Below are 20613 nucleotides of genomic sequence, written 5' to 3'. Positions count from 1 at the left end.
TTTGAAATGGACAACTGGCTGCTCTGCTGCTTCTGAAGACTGGCCAGTACTGCAATTCAGAACAGGCAACCTCAATGTAATTAGCAAATAACCAGGTCAGACTTCATAACTGAAAATGTGAACTTAAGACTATCTGAAAGATCTCTTCCAGCTACTCAGTAAGAACCTGAAAGCAGACCCCTTGCCAAAAAAAAAGGGTAAAATCAGGCTGCTATCTGATAGACACTCAGTAAGATGTATCACAGGCTTTTGATGGCTGATACGCAGAAGGCTGGGCAGAATGAAAGACACTTGCCTTCTAAGAATTTGCTTTCACTTACTTTGATTCATAAACTCAGTTACCATACTGAGCCTAAATGTGCTGTACAGGTAACAAGATCTATGAAATTATACTCCATGAACTAAATCTTTATTGCTTGACAGAAGCAAAACTCTAAAAATATGGTCAACTGTTTCAAAAGAGACAGAAAGCCCTAATCCTTATTTTGATTTGTGAAGTAATTCTATATCCTGTCAGGTCTTGACCAAGAATTTTCGTTATCTCTGCCAAAATGGTAAAATTATTTTATTTTGGTGTTGTACAGTTTAGAGTTTTAAAAGAACAGAAGTAATAATAGAACAAGTAATCACACTCAGCTTCTATAGAGGGATTTTGCTATTCAGTGTTTGCATTGTATGCCCAGAAAAGGGGCTTTTGATAGATTCTCTTAGGTACTGCATAGATAGCTAATAACCTGATTTTAACAAGCATGGTTTGAAGAAGACAACAGCAAATTTTTAAATGTTTTATTAATTAAAAAAAACCCCAAACCAAACCAAACCACCTCAGCCAGTGTTATACCCTATAAATTGGCCTTGAAAGACATTCAAAACAATGGACTGGCCAAATATCTCTTATTTACAGTAAAGAAAAAGTATCTTCCAGTGGCACAAATCCTCTAAAGACCTGGAAAGATCACTTATTCCCTGATACATGTACTTGAGAAACCCTTTCAAAGCCAGCATGAACTCAGTCAAGACATGATCTACTGTGAGGTGGTCGCAGATAGAAGATCTTAAGGTCCTTTCTAACCAAAACCATTCTGCGATTCTATGATGGAAGAGAGAAGAGGGCAGGTCACAATCTAGGGAGACAGGGCGTAAAAACAATTGCTCTTTCCCACACACAGGAGCTGCTGTTCAGTATAAAGTGCAGATATTCCAGAATATTTTTTAACTTTTTTTTTTTTCTGTTTTATGATCTTAATATAATTTTGCACAGTATGTTTATACATTTGCAATAATGAATGAACATTTTAAATGAATGAATCTGATTGTAACAAAGAAGCATCTGAGAAGGTGTCAGTAGTGTATCTCCAGATCTGTATTCAGATTTGAGTATTTGGCTACTTTGGATTGCTCTGTGTAGACAGCACTCCATTTTGGTTACTGGTGTACGTATTAGCAGTTATCTATTACAGGTGTCAGTATACAGCAACAAAAAACAAATCCCAGCATATGCAACAGGACAATGTATACATAAAGGGACAGAGATTGTTTAGCTGAGCTGAGAGGATGGAGAAACTGTATAAAGAGATGACTGTAATTACTGTGCTTTGAATTCTGTTGCATATTCTAGCTATTACTTTGTGACCCCAGGCCTAGAATTTTTTCCCATAAGCCTTTGTGCATATTTTTGTTCTGTTTCATTAATAGGAAAAAAGCATGAAAATAGAGACTTTTTCCCTTCTGTAACAATAATGCTATGGAGTTACCTCCACTACAGATTCAGCATTACCTGGTAACATCACTGATATTTTTGTCTTCCTGCCCAGGCAATGTAACAAGAATTTCAGTCACCAGTGCAGACTGTCATTAGATTGAGCAGTGTTTAGCTGAAAGTAATACAAAGGATAAGCTAAACTCAGTGTTTAACTAAAATAATGAACAGAAAATAAAAAAGAAAAAAAAGAGATGCCTTAAAGGTATCATTACTTCACAAATACTTTAGACTATTTCAATCTTCTGTTTTTCTATCTTCTGTTCTAGATTTGAAAAGTCAGATGACATTTTTACCAACTGGAAATTTATCTGGAACTTCTGCTCTCATTTGAGAAAATAAAGATGGATAAAGTGCCTTCTCATTAGTGTGTCTCACAGGGAGATCTCTTCCAAAACTTTGCTTGTATAGGCACCATATATCGCCCACTCACATCATGTCCAGCTGCAAATAGAAGAAACAGATTTGGAAGAAGTAGCATTGAATTCAAGTTACTTCTTATGTGTTCAGCACTTACAAAACAAAGCAAATTTGGAAATCCTTGTTGTATAACATAAATGGACTGCACAGAACTTAATACTAGGCTTCTATAAAGTACAAAAACAAACCTAAAACCCCTCATCTTCACATAATCATAGGTGCAATTTAAAGATTAAAAAAAATTAGTTCAAAAGCAGAAATCTGTTTACTACCAAAGCTTCTTTAAAACTGTCTACACAATCAGCTTAAGCCCTGGGGACAGATTTGTAATGACTCAGCCTGTAAAAACCAGCTTAAATATTTATTAAAAAACCCTCTTGAAATCCTTAAATTTCTGGAAGCCTATAGAGAGAAAGCTGAGAAGATTAAAACATCTTTTTAAAAATTACTTTCAATTTTCAACCCACATAAATAGCGGTTCTAGATCTACAAGCTTTGTTAAATGCTATTATAGTAAATTATAACAATCTGTTATCAAATGAGCAGCCTTACTAGCTCTTTTGAAACACACTAGAGGACACATTTAACCTATATAAACACCAGGGTTACTATATAACATAGCATTTGCCATCATGAAATAACACACCTGGTTATGTTTTACAATAGCAAATAAATAATTCCATGTGGCTCTTTTCTGACTCAATTCCTTAGGTGCTTTTTCTAAGCCATGCACATCTACTGCTTTAAGAGGCACTCACGCTCACTGCATCTTTCAGTTACAGTTTAATTCTAAATACACATAATGTCTTTACAGTACTCACCAAATCATCAACATCACCACCTTCATCTGTGGGAGGCAGAATTTCGTTTTTCTTTTCTTTTGGAGCCAGGAACTGAAAATAAAAATATATTTATATGATATTGGCAAAATATCGGACCTTTAATGTTAAATTAACAAAATGTCCCCTTTATATTTCAAAACAAATCCACCTGTAATTAAGAATTATGAAGGAAGTTTGCTCTGGCTTCCACTCTCCAAAGTCATTTTGAACTACAAGAAATTTCTTAAGACTTGCTTTTAAAAGATTTGATGGTGAAGTGTACTGGAAAACAGACAAAAAAGATATGGTTCTTCAGACAGCTTATGGTTAAGCTGTAGAATACCCTGCAACAGGGATGCTGCAAATATTAGTACCTAGTCTCATGGAAAGATGGGGAAAGTTCATAGAAAAAAATCCTCTGTACTAAGTCCACAGAAACAACCTCAAGCATGGGAAGTATTGGAGACATCAGTGTCTGGAGCCTAGGACTATTCACTTCTCCTTACCCATCTGTTATTATCCATTGTCAAACACAGGATTCCATTACAGTATGGCCATGTTTATGTTCTTACAGAAGATGGTTTTAAAAGTAGTATTATTTAATATTATGTGCAGCTATAAAGCACTAAAGGACAGCAAACTGCATCCTCAGTGGTGAGACACTGGAACAGGTTGCCCAAAGAAGCAGTAAATGCTCCATCCCTGGCAGTGTTCGAGGCCAGCCTGGACAGAGCCTTGGGTGACATGGTCTAGGGTGAGGCATCCCTGCCTATGGTAGGGGAGTTGGAACTCGATGAGCTTTACAACCCTAACTATTCTGTAATGCCAGTCGGTAAAATTAGAAAATTCAGTATTTAAAATTCTGCTGCTATAGCTGCTGATACAACTCACCATATGCCCTTCACTTACAGCATGACATCCATAAACCTAAGATAAAGTTGCTCAGATAGTGTAACAACTGAAATCAAATATACAGACAACAGCTGGAGTACAACCACCTCTGAATTATTTTTTGTCATAGCCTAAAATAGTGTGGGGTGAAAATATCTGGAATGGTAGAAAAGAAACCAAAACAAATACTCAATTCTTACTTTAAAAGTATCCAGTTGTTTATAAATTTTAGTTATGGTCTCTTTAAGATAAAATCATATATTTTCTTTTTCTTATTAAAATGCACCAGAATACGTACACAGAGCCAAGAACAACACTGCTGCAGATAAAAAGATCGCTAAGAAAACTGAGGAGGAAGAAAAACAATAGGCCATAACTTTGAGTTCCATCATCCTTAATTCAGAAACAACTTCACTCTAACGCTAGATGATGAAAGAGAACAGCTACTTAGAAAATAACCACATTAATAAGGCTATAAATACCTGCTTAGAGTCTATGTTTATCTTTCTGTGCAAGCAGCAGGCTCCTGAAAACAAACTACTGTTTACCTGAGAACTCTGACTGTAACTGCCACAGAGGCTGCGTAAAAGGCCATGGGACCCCTATCAGAGCACTATCAATCTCTGAGACAATATATTGTAAAAAGCTTAGATATTATTTTACTTAAATAAAACATTCTGATCCTATTCTAGAGCAATACTGACAGCTTTAAGCAAGGGCTAAAACACTGAGAAGTTACCAGCTGCATCCCATTTGTGGGATATCCACTAGGATTGAAAGCAAATACATTGCTTTTGGTGAACATGAAAGGCAGAGGAAGTGGACAACCCCCACCAAGTTGACCCACTGCCCAAAGATCAGACCACTCCTACATCTTCAACAGCAACATCCAAGAGGAATGTAGAAATATAGAATGCTTATTTCTACAACAGACAAAAATTATAATTTGAACTCAGCACGTTAAAACATCATACAGATTTTGCAGCTGAACAAAAAAAATAAAAATGAAAAGATGACAGGGCCAGAGCAGATTAGAATTCCAAGATGCTGTATGTCTGTGTATCTATCTTTTTTTCCTGGAAAAGTTCTCAATCTAGTAGTAATATAAAGCACATACTATGAAACTAAAAGCTAATAACACAGCTCTGAAAGGCTTTTTAGGCCAGATCAGATTTCATTTTACACATCTGAGAGTCAAATGGTATTTCTGAAAGTAGCACATTTTTTTAAGTTTTCAAAATTAGCTTTCCCACAGTAAGTTAGGTAAAGAAAGGTAAAATTTGAGGAAATGCATGAAGATCTGCAATAAATTGAAACCTGAAGTTTCCATCAAATGCTGAAGATCCAAAGTTGATTTTTTCCAAAGCCTGCTTCACATTTATGCAAAAGCAAAGTATATATAATAGTTGTACAGAAATTCATTACCTTCCCAAAAGCATAACAAAAAGAACTGGACATTTCTGCTCTTGTAACCTATCATCCTTGTGCTCTAAAAAGAGTATCTCCCCTGTTATAGAAAAAAAAAAAAGAAAAAAATAGCCCTTTACCTAAAATATTTTTTTTTCAGTGATAGGAAAACACATACGGATAACCCATCTCAACCAAAACAAAGAAGAAAATTTTTATGTGTTACCTATCTAACAAGCAGCACTGTAAGTCTTCTCTTTCAAACAGCAACCCTATCAATCTGAAATCTTCTGTTCAAAATAGTCTTAAAGCTGTTACCAGCCAGCGATCTGGAGAAAACACTTTTGTATCACATAGGACCACACTGACAGCCAGCCCCTTGATCTACACACTTGCATATGAGTATACATAGTATACATAGTATACAGGTGAAGGAAACTTGCATCTTACCCTACTGTATGATCTTTTAAAAGATCCAATATACCCTTTAGTGAAAGGTACCACCTTCAGTATAGAAACCAAACAAACTGCTTTTGCAATCTACTACAGACCAAGGAAAAATGCTGGCTTACTCCAGGAATAAGTAGTCTTCCAGCTTCTTAAGTGAAAAGTCATATGAACCCTAAACAGACAATGGCAAATCAGGGTTCTGGTTTTGGATCTGGAAAGTGCACGGTAAGGTGATTACCTATCAAGTAAGTGGCATTGCCAACTGCCTAGTTAGCAGAGATGCAACTCATTTATTCTGAAAGTTAAGCTAACTGCTGTGTTAGAGAACACTGTTGCAGAGCCGATTTCATGCATCCTCTCTTACTCCACTATTTTAAAGGGAAGTTATGGCTGCTGTAGGACCTTCAATCAATCACAAAAGAATTTCCTGCTTTGCAACACCTGGCTGACTGTAGGATGATGTTAAACAGAAAAGCAGTTTTGAAATCAGTCTATAAATGCTTTGCTTCAGCTTAGCCCGGCAGCTGTTAATCTAGTCCATGGTACTCTAATTTGTACTGCATTCTTATGCAGAAACAGTAATTTTTCAGTCACTTCAAGGTCACAGTTAAGACAACAGTATACTGTAAGGTCTTCATAGCTAGTAGAGATTTCCTTATGGAATAGTGGCTATTTCACATAGTATTAGCACATTTTGAGCATCAATGGTAGTTTCATTCTAGAAAGTGAAGTTCTCAGGACAAGTACTGTCTTATGAAGTTTCCAAGTAAATTCACAGCATTTGGAATACACAACAACTGAAAGTCTTCAAAACGATCACTGGGGAAAAAAGCTCTATACAATTATGTGTGATGAGAAACAGCCAGTAGGTCCTTCATGTCTAGAAATAACATCATATTCTGTCATCTGTACTCTGCACATGTGCTTAGCTTTCTAGTCTCTTAGTTTATTAGCTTTTCATTTTCATGACATTTCTAGGCCTCTTTCACTTTGAGGTAAATTGTTACAGATGAAAAAAGCAGTTTCTAAAATACAACCTTTTACCCACTCATTAATTCACTCATGGAGAACCTACTTCAACCCCTTCCGGTTATTGCTAATGTAAAGCCCGGAAGCTGCCAAAATCACAGAATCACAGAATCCCAAGGGTTGGAAGGGACCTCGAAAGATCATCTAGTCAAACCCCCCTGCAAGAGCAGGGAAACCTAGAATCAGTGTGGCATCTTTTAGAAAAGCTAGTTCTCTGCAATGTACTTAGTGATTTTAGCCAGAGGTTTACCTTTGGGGTCTGTAATACAAGGACCTTTTTCTCCTAAACTATTTAAAATCATGGCTAGCAGCCTGATACAAAAAATGCCCATATTACCATCACCACAAACATACAGCTTTTGACGGCAACTCTGAATTCTGCTTTCTTTGAAACAGAAGGCACCATTCTGCCTGTTAGAATTCGTTCCTTTGTAATTGTGACATCCTTCACTCATCACTGCAGTTACTGAAGTGTCATATTCCTGTAGAAATAATACCTGCAAATACTCCAAACCTTTTGTTTTCAAAAGGATCTTACATGATCACCAATAACAGGATCAGCATCATCTATGATATCCATCAATTCACAAGAGCTCCATAAAGTGGAAAATACTGGTATCATCACACATATGGTGAAAACTAGCCACAACAATTATATATTGCTAGAGCTCACAACACCTTAAGACAAAAAAGCATCCCAATTTTTGAACTCATGTAACAGTAAGATCGTGGTTCCTTCTATGAAGCTCAAATAGTCTGTTATTGTTCCACTGAGTTCCTAGAGTTCCTATTATTCGTAGAGGATAGTTTCAAATAATGATATCATTACATGCTACTTTCTAAAGCCCAATTAAAGTAAAATGCTGTGGGACATGCCAGGGAATTATTTTAATTCTGAATTGGGGCAATTTCAACTGTGTGGCAAAAGACCACTCTTCTTCCTTCATCTGCATCTTGTTTCATTCACCTAAAGATTTATCCACATAAGAAAGAATCTTCTATTCCACAGCAAGAACTCTATACAAATAGTTGCTCATTAAAAAAAAAGATACCTTTTCAGCCTCTTCACTAGTCACTGAACTTTCCATTGCTTCATCTTTAGTGATCAAAGAAATTCTGTCTGAAAAAGAAAAAAAAAAGAGATATAAAAATATCATTAGAAGGCTTCCCAAAACCATACTTAATGTTAGAAAAGAAAAACATCTTCCAAATTCCAACTTCTGAATGTGTCAGCAGAAGCAAAAAAAAATATTGCTCAAAGGAAAATATGACTTGCATAAATGAGTCAACTATCATATAAACTATGATACAAAAATAAATTAATGAGCATATTCATAAGATTGTGGAAGTATCCATTTAGGAAACTGCTAATATTATGACAATCAAACTAATGAGACACTGAAATCATAGATCACAGATGAAATGCTGAAAATCTATCAGAAATTACACTTTTAGTCATTCACAGCATGCTCTTAGGTCCTTAGAAAAATTAACTCCTAACATACAAACACTTATGCTGTGATTACCTACACTCTAACTACCAAAGTGCTGGTCCTGCCCCCACTTTATTCCTTGGTTGTGCTAGCATCACTGCCCTGTGCAGTGATCCCTGAAACAACAAATTAAAAAAAGCTTAATTATTTTTTACCCCAATAGTTTTTCTACAGTTTAGCTCATCACTTGGCTACACAAATGCCTGTGCCTCAATAAAGAAGCTGTAGGTGTGAGATCAAAGAAAAGGTGATTGATAAAGGTTTCAGCAACAGCACAAGTATAATGCCACCTTAATGGCCCCATAGAACTCCATGGCAGGGTTTCACGAGACAAGCAAACTTGTCACAGATCTGCCTTGGTCTTGAGCCACTCACTCATTTACATTCTCCCATGCTCTTTTGGGGATTGCAGTCACTCATGACAATGCCCAGTGTATGTCACATATGGGAGAAAAGAGGGGATGAGTCATTGGCAACAAGAAGGGAAAACAGGACTTCTGCTTTTGGTAGCAGCAAGTGAAAAACTATTTCAGCTGCCTAGTGAAAGCACCATGATTTTATCATCTTCTTACAAGAGGATAATCTATTTTGTATGAAAATATTATCTCTATATTTGTAATTCTGTTTTCTCAATAATACACTGCAGTTTTTTTACAAACTCTGGTTTGCAAAATTATTCTAGCATGGCTTTGGAAGATCCAGGTTTCCTACTTACAAAGTTTATTGGTTTCTGTTTTTCAAATTTCTTCAGAGGTCCCCTACAATACTTCTCAATATAACATTCTTTCAGTGTGGTCTTGTGCTGTTTGGGTTGAGAAGCAAATTCCCATCTTGTAATTTGAGAAAGTTGGATGAAGTAGACATTACAGAGTGTCTACAGTTAATTACTTTAAAAAGTGCTATACAAAAGCATATATTTGCATTTTATAGCATGCACCTTTAAGAGATACAGCTGAGCAGTTTGCAGATTTTCTTAGCACTGGTTCCAATTAAAAAGAGTATGACGTAAAAGATTATTTTAGTCCAGCATGTTTTGTATTTGTGCAAGCGTTCCTTTATTGCTTACATAGTCTCTGTATGCCTTTTAAACTGCACTGCCTTGTATCTCCCAGTTTAATCATAGATAGGTGTCACATTACCACATATTCTATCCTTCAGGTTGCTTAAATACAAAATGATCAGTGACATATTTTGATACTATCTATGCCTTTTTTGAAGCTTCATTTGGAAGAATCTTTTTATATCGGTGCTGCATGAGTTTTTCCCATTTATTTTGGAATTCAGCTGAAATCATATCTTCTTCTCCTTAGTCTGTAACATTTGTCTCTCTTCTTCCACAATTAATTTACCATTTCAGCAAGACTTGGCAAGGCATTATGAACACTGCTGAAATATGAAACTATTAGTGTGAAAAAGGAAGTTGCAAAGTGAAAGATTATTTTGGGCTTTTTGTTTGTTTGTTTTAAACTAAACCCAGAGCCATCTGTTAAATTGTCCCATAGCTAAAAAGTTTTCTCTTAGATAAGGGATAATAAACCAGAAAAATGCCATGCTACCTTGCATCATGATCTCCCAGAAATCAGCTAAGGCTTTGTCTTCAACCTTTGATTTCAAGGCCTGCAGAAAATCATTAAAGCACTGCACCTTGGACAGCTGAAAAAAATTACAGCAATGATAAACAAGAGATTAAAAATACTAAAGAGCACTGCAAACTTAATTCTTCATGAATGCATCTAACATGGTGAACACAAAAGTCATTACAGATTTTGGTTTTTATCTCTACTAAAACCAAGAGTTCTAAGGAAACGTGAGCCACAAAAACTGCCTTTCAGAAAGCTAGAAAGACCTTCTTGTAACTAGCTTTATTGAAGAACGAATTGGTAGGATTGCTTATTTTTTTTTACAAGCATCAGATAATAGGGTTTTTATTTTTACTTTTAAAAGAAAACGAGCAAAAGCAAATAATAGTAGAGAAGCTAGTCCCCATTTTGGTAAGAAACATAAAATGCAAATATATTTCTAATCTTTCAAATAATGTAACAGATTTTAATCTGTGAATCAGTTCTTTTTGCTGTAACAACAGATTATTAAATTCCTTTTTGCTGTAACAACAGATTATTAAAATACAGCAAATAGATTCATCATGTCTTTAAATTTGAAAGATACGAGTTTTAACATATTACCTTCACAGCCTCCTCTCTGAAAACTCTGATACAATTGATCCCTTTCATGTAGTACTGAGAACCTTTATTTTCCAGGAACTGATCAATGCGGTTTATCAACTGCTGACTCACTGAAGAACAAAGAGAAATAAATAAATCAAAGAATGCACACTTTCAAAGCAAAAGATATTTTTCTTTTACATCCCTCTTTCTATTCCACAGGCATCTTTAAAGAGTTAATCAAACCCCACTGCCTCAAGAAACTTAAGTTGACAACTGTTACTTAAGCTACCAAAAATTATTTCAGCCTCTCTGGAAAATCTAAATATACTAGGAAGAAATGCAAGCATGGCCAAAGCAAAAGCCTTTCACTGAAACCCAAGATAAAAAGCACTGGCCTAGCTGATTTGATAGAAAGTAAAACTAGAACACTTGGGATACTAAACTGAGGGAGGTTATGTTCTACAACACAAGCATATCCCCATAGCATCCTCTGAAATACATGCATATTTAAACAAAAGGGTTAAATAATCAACAAAGATGTAATAATGTCAAAACAACATCTGTAGGGTGATTACAGTTATAAAAGAATACCTTCTTGTTATTGACATTAGAATATACCTTGTCTCTGTACACGCAGTTTGATGACTTTTTATCCAGGCAATGCTGCTTATGATTATGGAGATAAGTATTATAAAATGTGCAGCCTGAGAGAGAGCAACAGAGGCAAACAACAAGACTTGTACCAACAAGAAGGGGAACACTAGATTCATTCTCACCGTTTAGCTCCTAAAAAGTAGGTAGCTGTAAAACACTGCAAACGTGACAAGTGAAAATGTCACTAAGAGCTTCTGCTCTTCTGATTTTAGTACTTTCTTTCCTTCATATTTAATTACAGGTGAAAAACTAAACAATTTTACCCTCTGGCAGACACCTCAGCCTGAGAAAAGACAAGTGGGTGAAGGATACAACAGTGATCTATAAACTCAGAAGCATTGTGAAGATAGTGAAGGGAGCGATAGCCTTTCTCAAAACGAGTGAAGAACTGGGTTAAGAACATACGAAAAAATAAAAAAAAAAGGGTTCCTCTTCAAACAAAGCCAGTTAACCTCCTTACCATAGACTGCTGTAGGATGCTAGAAATTCTAACAGCTTAAAAACATGCTTTAAGAAATTCTTTAATCAGGGAGATTAAAGATGGTGTTGACACTGAGGAAGAAAAGGCAGGAAAGGATTCTGGAGAAGTCACAGCATCTGCCTGTCCTGTTCTTGTACTTTTAAAGTTGGTTTACTACATTAGCAGAACCTTTAACCTTCTATAGGTTAAACCTATAGACCTTAAATTCAGAAGTTATGGGCATAGATATCACTGCAAGTATTTCAGCCATAGAAACATCAACATAGCAAATCATCTGCCAGAGTGATGGAAGAGACAAGGATAAGGAAACACACCAAGAAACAGACACTGTTTAAATATTGTATTCCACTCTGCTCACTGTAAGCATACACAGCAATAACTGTTATATTTATGTTCCATAAAATGCTTAACTGAATATGAAGAACAGCATCTCTGAGTGAAAAAGACATGAAACAAGACATGCTTGATATTCCTTCCCACTAGCTTTTTACAGAGTTTCCAGAAAAGGAGGTGGATAATGGTTCTGTCCAACAGCAGCCATCACACAAGAATGTGTCCAAAAGTGCCCGCTGCTCCTGAGGTGATCTGCTCATTCTTTTTATTTACTTTACCAGTAGCTGACAAACTAAATTGAAGTCTCAGTACTTAAGCTCCCTGAGTTACGTCAGTTCATTTTTTTCCATGGTTAACGATTTTCTCATTAAATGTTCTAATTTCTTACGAATTGCACTACTAAAAGCAAGTCCTGCTGGTTTTTCAGTGGCGATGGTGGGGTTTTTTAAACACTGCCTTTTCACTGATGTGTTAAATTAAAACCCCAGGCACTATAAGGGTGCAATAAACGTCTTTATTGTCAGAATGATTCCAGCATACTGTTTGAAATTATCAGACACTCTACTTCTTCTTTTGCATTTAATTTTTTTAAATCCCTTTCCATTTGATTGCACTGGCAGGCATCAGAAGACTTCTTGCTACTGACTGTGAATGCCTCATTTTGAAATCTGTTTTAAGAAATAAAAACTTACATGTTTTACTAGGCACTGAGAGACTATTTGTAGGAAACTGGTTAAAGGCAAAATTATTTAATGTCAGTCTTCTAATGTCTTAAAACAGCTTGGTGAAAGCTGGGTCTGTCCACTAGGCCTTGCTTAAGCGACAGGCAATAATTCATTAATCTAAAATAGATAAAATTCTTCTGATTAGATGACCAAATTATTTCAGGGAGCCCAAGACAATACCAAAGAAGGTAGATAAGGGTTATAACTGGAAGTTATCCAAAGTGGACTCTGTTTCTTTACGTTTCTAGGGCTGAGAACTTTGTTGATTTCCTGTTGCCTGTCATCTGCCTATTATGATGAATCTTTGGGTCTGGGTGCTGCAAAAAATAGATCTCCCTGCTTTTTGGCATGTGCTGTATAAAGATCTCTATTAAACTAAACTGTGAATACTAAAATTAACTCTGATGTGCCCCAGACAAATCTCAGGCATTGGGTTTTTGAAGAGCAAGTCCTAGAATTACAAATGGACACCCTATTCAGGACACTATTGTGTAATACTAACTTTTTTTTTTCTTCCCTCTGAGCATCCATCATCCCATAGACACCTTTAAGGAAGTGAACTAATGAACTTCTACATTTTACATAAACTGGAATTCCACCACTCCTAATAACCACCATGTTCTGCAGAACAACCCAAGAAATTTTAATCTTCTGCTTCCTCCTTCTACTGTACCTGATTGGTTAGAAAACAAATATAGTGATTAAAGGCTGAAGAAGTACAGGGGAAAAAATATCTTTGAACACAACATCTTTTAGTTCTAACGGAATTTATTTATTTCATCTTTGACATTCAGATACATTCCCTATGCTAAAATACATTCACTAGTGCTGTTATTTCTCATGAAATATGCCAGGAACAATTATATTCAATTCTTATCTCTGAATAGTTACAGTACAAAAGTGTAGTTATACTCTCATGTTTGTTCAGTTCAGTCCTTGTTCCTGATTACTATGCCATCCGGATTACAGAACAGCAATAGATAAAAACTGTATTATCCACGTTCAATAACTTGGGGATTTTTTTTCCTTAAAAAAGAAAAAAATAGGTTAAAAAAACTAGTTCTTTCTGCAGATGTAAGACTCCTGTTGTTGTCTATCTTCTGATTTATCTGCTGGTGGTGGTAATGATTTATATTCATGGGCAGTGCTTAAAGTAAGAGTCACTGACAAATCAGTTAAATCACCTCATAATTCATTTTAAACTACTGCTCTGTAAGAATTAATCATTTTCTAAGAAAAGAAGAAAGAGATTCTAAACTGAAAACTGTCCTAATCTTTAAGGACTTCCTGCATCTTTAAGCCAAGAGATAAGAATTTTGATGTTGCATCAAGAGCTGCTGAACTACTCCAGTGTCCTATAAGGTGCTGTTCAGTTTTGAAATGCTGTCTCTAAATGGTCTGTTAGTATGGACCAGAATGATGTAGACTGGACATTCGTAGAACATACAGCCCAAATCCCTGCTCAAACCAGGGTCTCTGTGAATCAGGTAGTTCAGTGTTCCACAGACTTCAGTTCCAAGTAGCTCCAAAGATGGAGAGTCTCTAAGTTCTCTGGGCCCCTCTTTCTGTGTTTGAATACCTTAATTGTGACTTCCACCCCCCACCAACATCTAATTCAAATTCTGTTTGTTGCAACTCAGAGCTTTGCATCTCACCCAATCACTATGCCCTTCAAAGACAAATCTGGCTTCATCTTCTCTGTGAAGCAGACATACAGAAAACTTCAAAGTAATTTTATGTACTTGAATATTTGGTTTGCAAATATTCTTCTAATGACTGAATCATTTTCATCAAACCAGTCATTGCATTTGGCCTACCTAGCAGCAGAGCATGAATAGTCTCTGAAATACACAAAAACATCCAATAAGATAGAAATGCAGATGAACTGCAAATACATACGCCAACAAAACCTGAAACTAAATACTTTTTTTAAAAAAAACCCCAAATACCGAAACTATCTTAGGTCTAGAAGAGTAGCTCACTATACATGTTTCTACAGAAAAATCAATGAATTATCATCCTTATTGCAACTAATAAATTCCCACTGCAATCTCTCACATACAATTCTTTCATGCACACAAAGCATCCAGTGCAAAAACAATGTTCTACATTTTACTTAAGAAGCTATCTACATGCCACAGCAAAAGTGTGACACGTCAGGCATAAAAGGATTTGCTGAAATCTACATGTGCAATTATTGACTCTTAACTTTATTTTTCTAGAAATGCCTTGTAATAAAAATATTAACAAGCTTGATATAAATGACAGCTGGGTAGAAATTGTCTCTGGACATTTATGTCCATAACAGTACAGCTGTCATTGCAGATTTCTCTCTTCATTGACAATCAGTACAATAAAAAAAAAGCTCTTTCAGCTACAGGACTTCAGACACTATGTTCTCAGATATAAGTCCTGGAAGGTACAATGAAATCCGGCCTCTAAACTCACAAAATTTATAAACCAAAGAAAATACTATACATGTGCCAAAATCTTTTTTTACTTCCCATTAAGACAGCCTATCTTTTATAGAAGCCTTTGAAAATACAACACACTGTATCAGACACCTTCTGCTCTTCAGAAATGCAGACATGGATGGAAACCCATAAATAGTCCAACAGGATGAACTCATAGCCATGTGGCTACTCCTTTGGCATGACAAAGACGGCATATACTCACTGCATGAAGAAACGCATTGTACACCCCTGGGAGTAATAATTAGATTCTACTCAGGTAAACTAATCTATTTTATTTGCATTCATTGACAAAAATGTCAGCAGCTGTTATCAGAAAACTGCTCTTTGTGATGACTACGCACTTGTAACCTGCTCAAAATAAGACCTGCATAAAATGACATCTCTCTGGCCATGAATGCAAATGAGAAAGATATCTGGAGGTGAAACACAATACTAGTTACATGAGCAATCAACAATAACCAGTAAGCTGACACCATCACACACAATACATGATGTAAGTTGTAAGTGGGTCCCTTACTGCAATAAACTATACAGATGTTGATTTAAAACAAAGTTAATCACTGTTTCAGGAACTGAGCCACCAGTTTCAGAAAATCTAACCCTAAGACTCTTACTAATTTGAAACTCTCCGATTTTCTAAAAATAGGTATTTACACATTAGTGACCCAGTTTTCATTAACAGCAAATGCATCATTTCTCCTATGTGATGCAGCATCAGACTCAGGCTAACTTGCACTTAAGGCTTTCTCCTGTGAATGGCACAAATCCTGATCATCAAATCCCAGTGAGGCTACTACATGAGATGTAGTGGTACTCATTTTGGTGATAAATATACCATCAGGAGTTCTGACAAACTGGTAAAAAAAAATTAAAAATCCCCTTGCTATACTTAGGTCTTGATAACTTCATTCCTTTTGGAGGAAATCTTGCTGTGGACTGAAGAGGACGTGTGCCATTAACGTGCAGCTTAATTAAGAAGCCACTATACTGTCAATATTTGAAGTACAACTCTCCCTACTACTACAACTTCTCTAGCTACCAAAAATAACCCACCTCAACAAAACAGTTGCACAGTCTTCCTCCTCCATGTAGAGGGCCTCTGTTGCTCTTTCGCTTTAAACTGAGAATCTAAGCTCTATTCAGTTTGGAAGACTACACTGGATGTTTTTTTTATACAAGAAAAAAACAAAACAGGATGCAACCTAGTAGTTCTCCTGTCTGCATTGTGACATAAGAAATGTACTTTTTTTTTTTTCAACAAGCTATTTGGATGCCACAGATCATCCTTTCCTGCACAGACATTTGACATTTCACATGTTCTAGCTGAGGAAAAAAAAAAAATCATCATTAAATGTGATATAAAATTATACTAAAAAAACCCCACATAGAACCAAACAGTTTTAAAGTGGATTTTACTACTTACATAACCAGAATGCAATTCAGCAAGCCGTTAAAACAAGCCTGTAATGTTTTATGTATCAAGCTACCTAAAAGGTTCTAAAGTAGAAAACGGATTATGCCAAAGGAAAAGATAATATGCAGAACATGTTTTTACTTATAGTGGCTCTGTCTCTCCTTTTGTATGGATGACTGCACTACATTCTGTCTAACTATACCTTATAATTACAGAGCAGATCACACATAAAATCAGATTGCTGAAAATTTCAGAAGCCATCCAAACATGTACTGCAGTTATCTCTAGCACAGCTACCAAGTGGACATATTTAAGCACTCTTTAGAGTTAAACCATCTTTAAAGGTAATCACTTTACTTATTTCTGCCTTAAACCTTTCCTACATGATAAAATTAATTACCATAACAAAGTAGCCAACTGTTTCACAGTTTCTGTATTCTAATATATTGTTCAATGGAGTTTTTTAGTGTATCTTTACTGCATTTGAGAACACAATTCTCACTAATTTTTCAATGAGCAATTTCTTCTGGATCTTATAAAACTGTAGGTAAAGAACTGGTTAACTGGTTTATAGGTCTGAACATTCTGGAGAGAAACAGCTATATAGGTTTTAATAAACTGTATTTCAAATCAATATACTACTCAACATGCTCCTGCAAGCTACACCTGAAAGGACCAAAGGCCTTGTTGAAATAGCTAGCACCTCACTTCAGCACCTCTGCAAATTTTTTTCTTTGAAAAGAAATGCTACATTAGCCACTATTCGGTAGATGAGATTTTCCTTGCCACAACCTTCAAATTACCCTTTAAAATTAAAAACGACCCCATCCATCTTGTGCATTCTTCTTAGGATACCTTCAGATGACTTATATCTCTGTATAGCTATTCCAGTAGGGAAAATATACAAACAAATGATAATTCTGTCACATTTTCAGATTGAGGGCATGCAAGACAGTGGCTGACCTGTGCTTTGTATTCTTCCTTGCCTCTACTTCAAAACCCTGTCTTACTGCACACTGAGAATAGATTCATAGAATGGTTAGTGTTGGGAAGGATCTTAAAATCATCTAGTTCAAATCCCTCTGCCATGGGCAGGAAAACCTCCCACTAAACTATGTTGCCCAAGGCCCTGTTCAACCTGGCACACAGAGTCAATTCAGTACACACAGAATCACCTCTCGTCTTTAGGAGTTACATACTACCTGCTCATTACACCCTAAATGCATCCATGCCTTCTTTTGCTCACAACATGAAATAAAAAATGATATTTGCATGTAAAGATTTAAATCCCAGGTATCAGATTCTTATTTCTCCATTGAACAGAATAAGTAGACAGCAGAAGACATGTTTCGCACACTGTGCACAGCCAATAGCTTTCCACTTCAAGCCAGAAGATCTTGTGAAGCTAGCTGAGAAGCTGTTATCCTTCAGTGATTTGTAAGAAACACCTGAGGAGTTGCTCAGATGCCTCAATATAGCTGTTTAGTTCCATCTTACACAAAAATGGGTATTCAAGACTTTCAAATGAGGAAGGCAAGTATTGACATGAGAACTGAGGGACACCTTTCTTTGGTAAGTAGCACTAGAAGCTAACCAGAAAACACCAAAGCATCTCACATAGTACTAGAAATTTATGTTTACATAAATAGCCTGAATTTACTGAACCCTGAAGATGCTACTAAATATAATTAAGACAGATAGAAGTCATTTACCATCTTTGAAGTCAGAACTTTTCTGCCTCAGCAGAATTCGGAAATCTTCTGCTGGATTAACGCTGCCAACCTACAAAACGTCCGAAAAATGATACAATCATCAGCCAATATCCATCTCTTTCTCCTTATGAGACAACAAGGATCTTTATATTTCTGTTCATTTTAATAGGGAAACAGAAGCTCTACATTTTTCCATGTTCAGACTCATAGAATACAAGTCTTACAATGTGTATTAATGCACAGTACTCCCAACACAGGGTAGTTATGACACAAGCAAGATGAACTTACACTTACTATGCTGCACTGTTATAAGCTGATTGTGTTCTCTACGGTTTAGAGGTCAGAAGCACAGTAATTCAGGTTACCTACTAGTTCAGCTTTGAGACTTTCTGTAGCACAGACCTCTCCCTAATCTTGACAGTGGCTTAATGAGGAATGGAAGCTCCCAGGCATGTGGCTACAGAATCAGTGGTTTGCCACTCAATGGGACGCTCAAAATTAAAAGCTTGTACTCATTTACCCTTTCCGGCCCAGTCTAACATCTTAAAGTTGAAGCTCTAAATGGGCATACAAATGCAGAAGCCTTTCAAAAGGACTAAAACCAGGTCAAATATAAACACTTATGAAAAACGGATGCACCGACTTTAGGGAAAAAAAAATACATTGCTTAAAATTTTCTTTCAAGGATGAAAATTCTCCTGAGTGTAACTGAAATTTTTATGCTCAGCTGTCAAAATAATTTGTAGCTCTTTCAAAAATCTTGCTTGGTCTGTTAGTGTTTCATTTAAATCTAGAAATGACACTTTTCAGGAAATATCAGAATTATATTAGGAATTCTGAATATTTCAATATTTTTAGATTTTAATTATTTTTTAAAATCTGAAACATGCATTTTGAAGACCAACCTTAAAAGATAGCACATTTGAAAACACCAGAAGTTATCTGAATATTAAATCACTTTTTTTCCCTTCAATACAAAGACTCAAGTAAAGGAAGGTGCACAGTTATGATATAGGCTTCATCTACCCATGTGCACAACATCTGGAGTCAAGTTAGACCTAGCAGCAAGATGAAGCCAAATTTACGATTTAGAGCCCTGTCCTGGTTGCAGCAGAGAACAGTCTCAAAAATCACAGCAATACCTTTGACTTAGGACACAGAAGGCAAGGTTTATGTTGCAGACAATATGAAAGAGAGCAAGAACAAAATTCAACTACTGAACCCAAATTCCGAGATTCTGTATTCTTCAGATCCTCATGCTTGCCCTTTAGAGACCTAGACACTGGGAGAGAATTTTGTCAAAAAATATCCAAAACTGATGGGAATTTGTGCTAAAATAGACCTAAGGACAGCAAATCTCTAGCAGAGTTTCAAATTTACAAATAGATAATATGTGAGTCATGTTTCAGCCAGAAAACCTCCTTTTATCAGGAATTCTATATATTCATTATAATAGAAAAACTAAACTTCCTCTTTAAGAAACAGATTTGTAAAAATATGCTTACAGAGGTGACATTTCCTTCAGCAAGTTTCATGATGCTAAAGCTACCTTCCTCATCTTCAATTCTTGGTTTCTTAGCGTTGGGTCCATCTTCACTGCTGCAAATGAGGAGGATAGAAATTAACACAAACACTTCAAGTAAATTGTCCTGCCTGCTAAATAGAGAGTCAGTAAATTAATGAACTATACACTGAACACTGGACAAAACTTCTTGATATAACTATTCCTTAATTAACGTTAAACCAGTTTTCATTTTCCCTCACAGGCTGCACAAAGCAGACAATAAAAACACAGATCAAATTTTATCTTGGCTTGCCAGATGTGTCAAGGATGCTTTAAACTTGATGTCTTGGGGAAGGGGGGCATCATTCCATCCCAATACTTCCAGTCAGTTGCCAGCACCTATAATAAATACTCTGAGCAATGTAGTAATATTCCAGCTGCTCCAGCCACAGAGCCGGCTTCATTTGGAGCTTGGCTCAGATGCCTCTATACAAACGCCCATAGCACAGGGAACAAACAAGAGGAATTAGAGATGTGGGCACGTCTACGGGACTACAATATAACAGGCATCACAGAAACATGGCAGGATGGTTTCTATGACTGGAGTGTTGGAATGGAAGGTTACAGGCTTTTCAGAAAAGACAGGCCTGGCAGGTGGGGAAGGGGAGTTGCCCTTTATGTTAGGGATAGGCTGGAGAGTATGGAACTCTCTCTGGGGACAGGTGAGCAGTCAATAGAGAGTTTGTGGGTCAGGGTTAAAGGGAAAACAGTAATAAGAGACATTACTGTGGGGATATGCTACAGACCGCCTGATCAAGAGGAACCTGCGGATGAAGAGCTCTACAGACAAATAGGAACAGCCTCACACTCGCAGGCCCTTG

The 20613-nt window shown here is 36.3% G+C and overlaps 1 protein-coding gene across 1 annotated transcript in view; it reads right to left on the bottom strand.

The window, feature by feature from the left end:
- Positions 1-560: 560 nt before the first annotated feature.
- XRCC5 (X-ray repair cross complementing 5) overlaps positions 561-20613 on the bottom strand; it is a 58892-nt gene continuing 38839 nt past the window's right edge. The window contains exons 15-21 of the mRNA XM_005154070.3: positions 19734-19827; positions 18229-18298; positions 10454-10563; positions 9827-9923; positions 7830-7897; positions 3001-3072; positions 561-2203 (exon numbers count right to left, since the gene is read on the bottom strand). Of these exons, the coding sequence (XP_005154127.2) occupies positions 2189-2203; positions 3001-3072; positions 7830-7897; positions 9827-9923; positions 10454-10563; positions 18229-18298; positions 19734-19827 (526 nt within the window). The 3' untranslated portion in view covers positions 561-2188. The remainder of the gene's footprint in view (positions 2204-3000; positions 3073-7829; positions 7898-9826; positions 9924-10453; positions 10564-18228; positions 18299-19733; positions 19828-20613) is intronic.

The sequence above is a fragment of the Melopsittacus undulatus genome, chromosome 4, assembly GCF_012275295.1.
Source record: "Melopsittacus undulatus isolate bMelUnd1 chromosome 4, bMelUnd1.mat.Z, whole genome shotgun sequence".
NCBI lineage: Eukaryota > Metazoa > Chordata > Aves > Psittaciformes > Psittaculidae > Melopsittacus > Melopsittacus undulatus.
The sequence above is the reverse complement of the archived record's forward strand: the minus strand, read 5'-3'. Positions and strand labels throughout refer to the sequence as shown.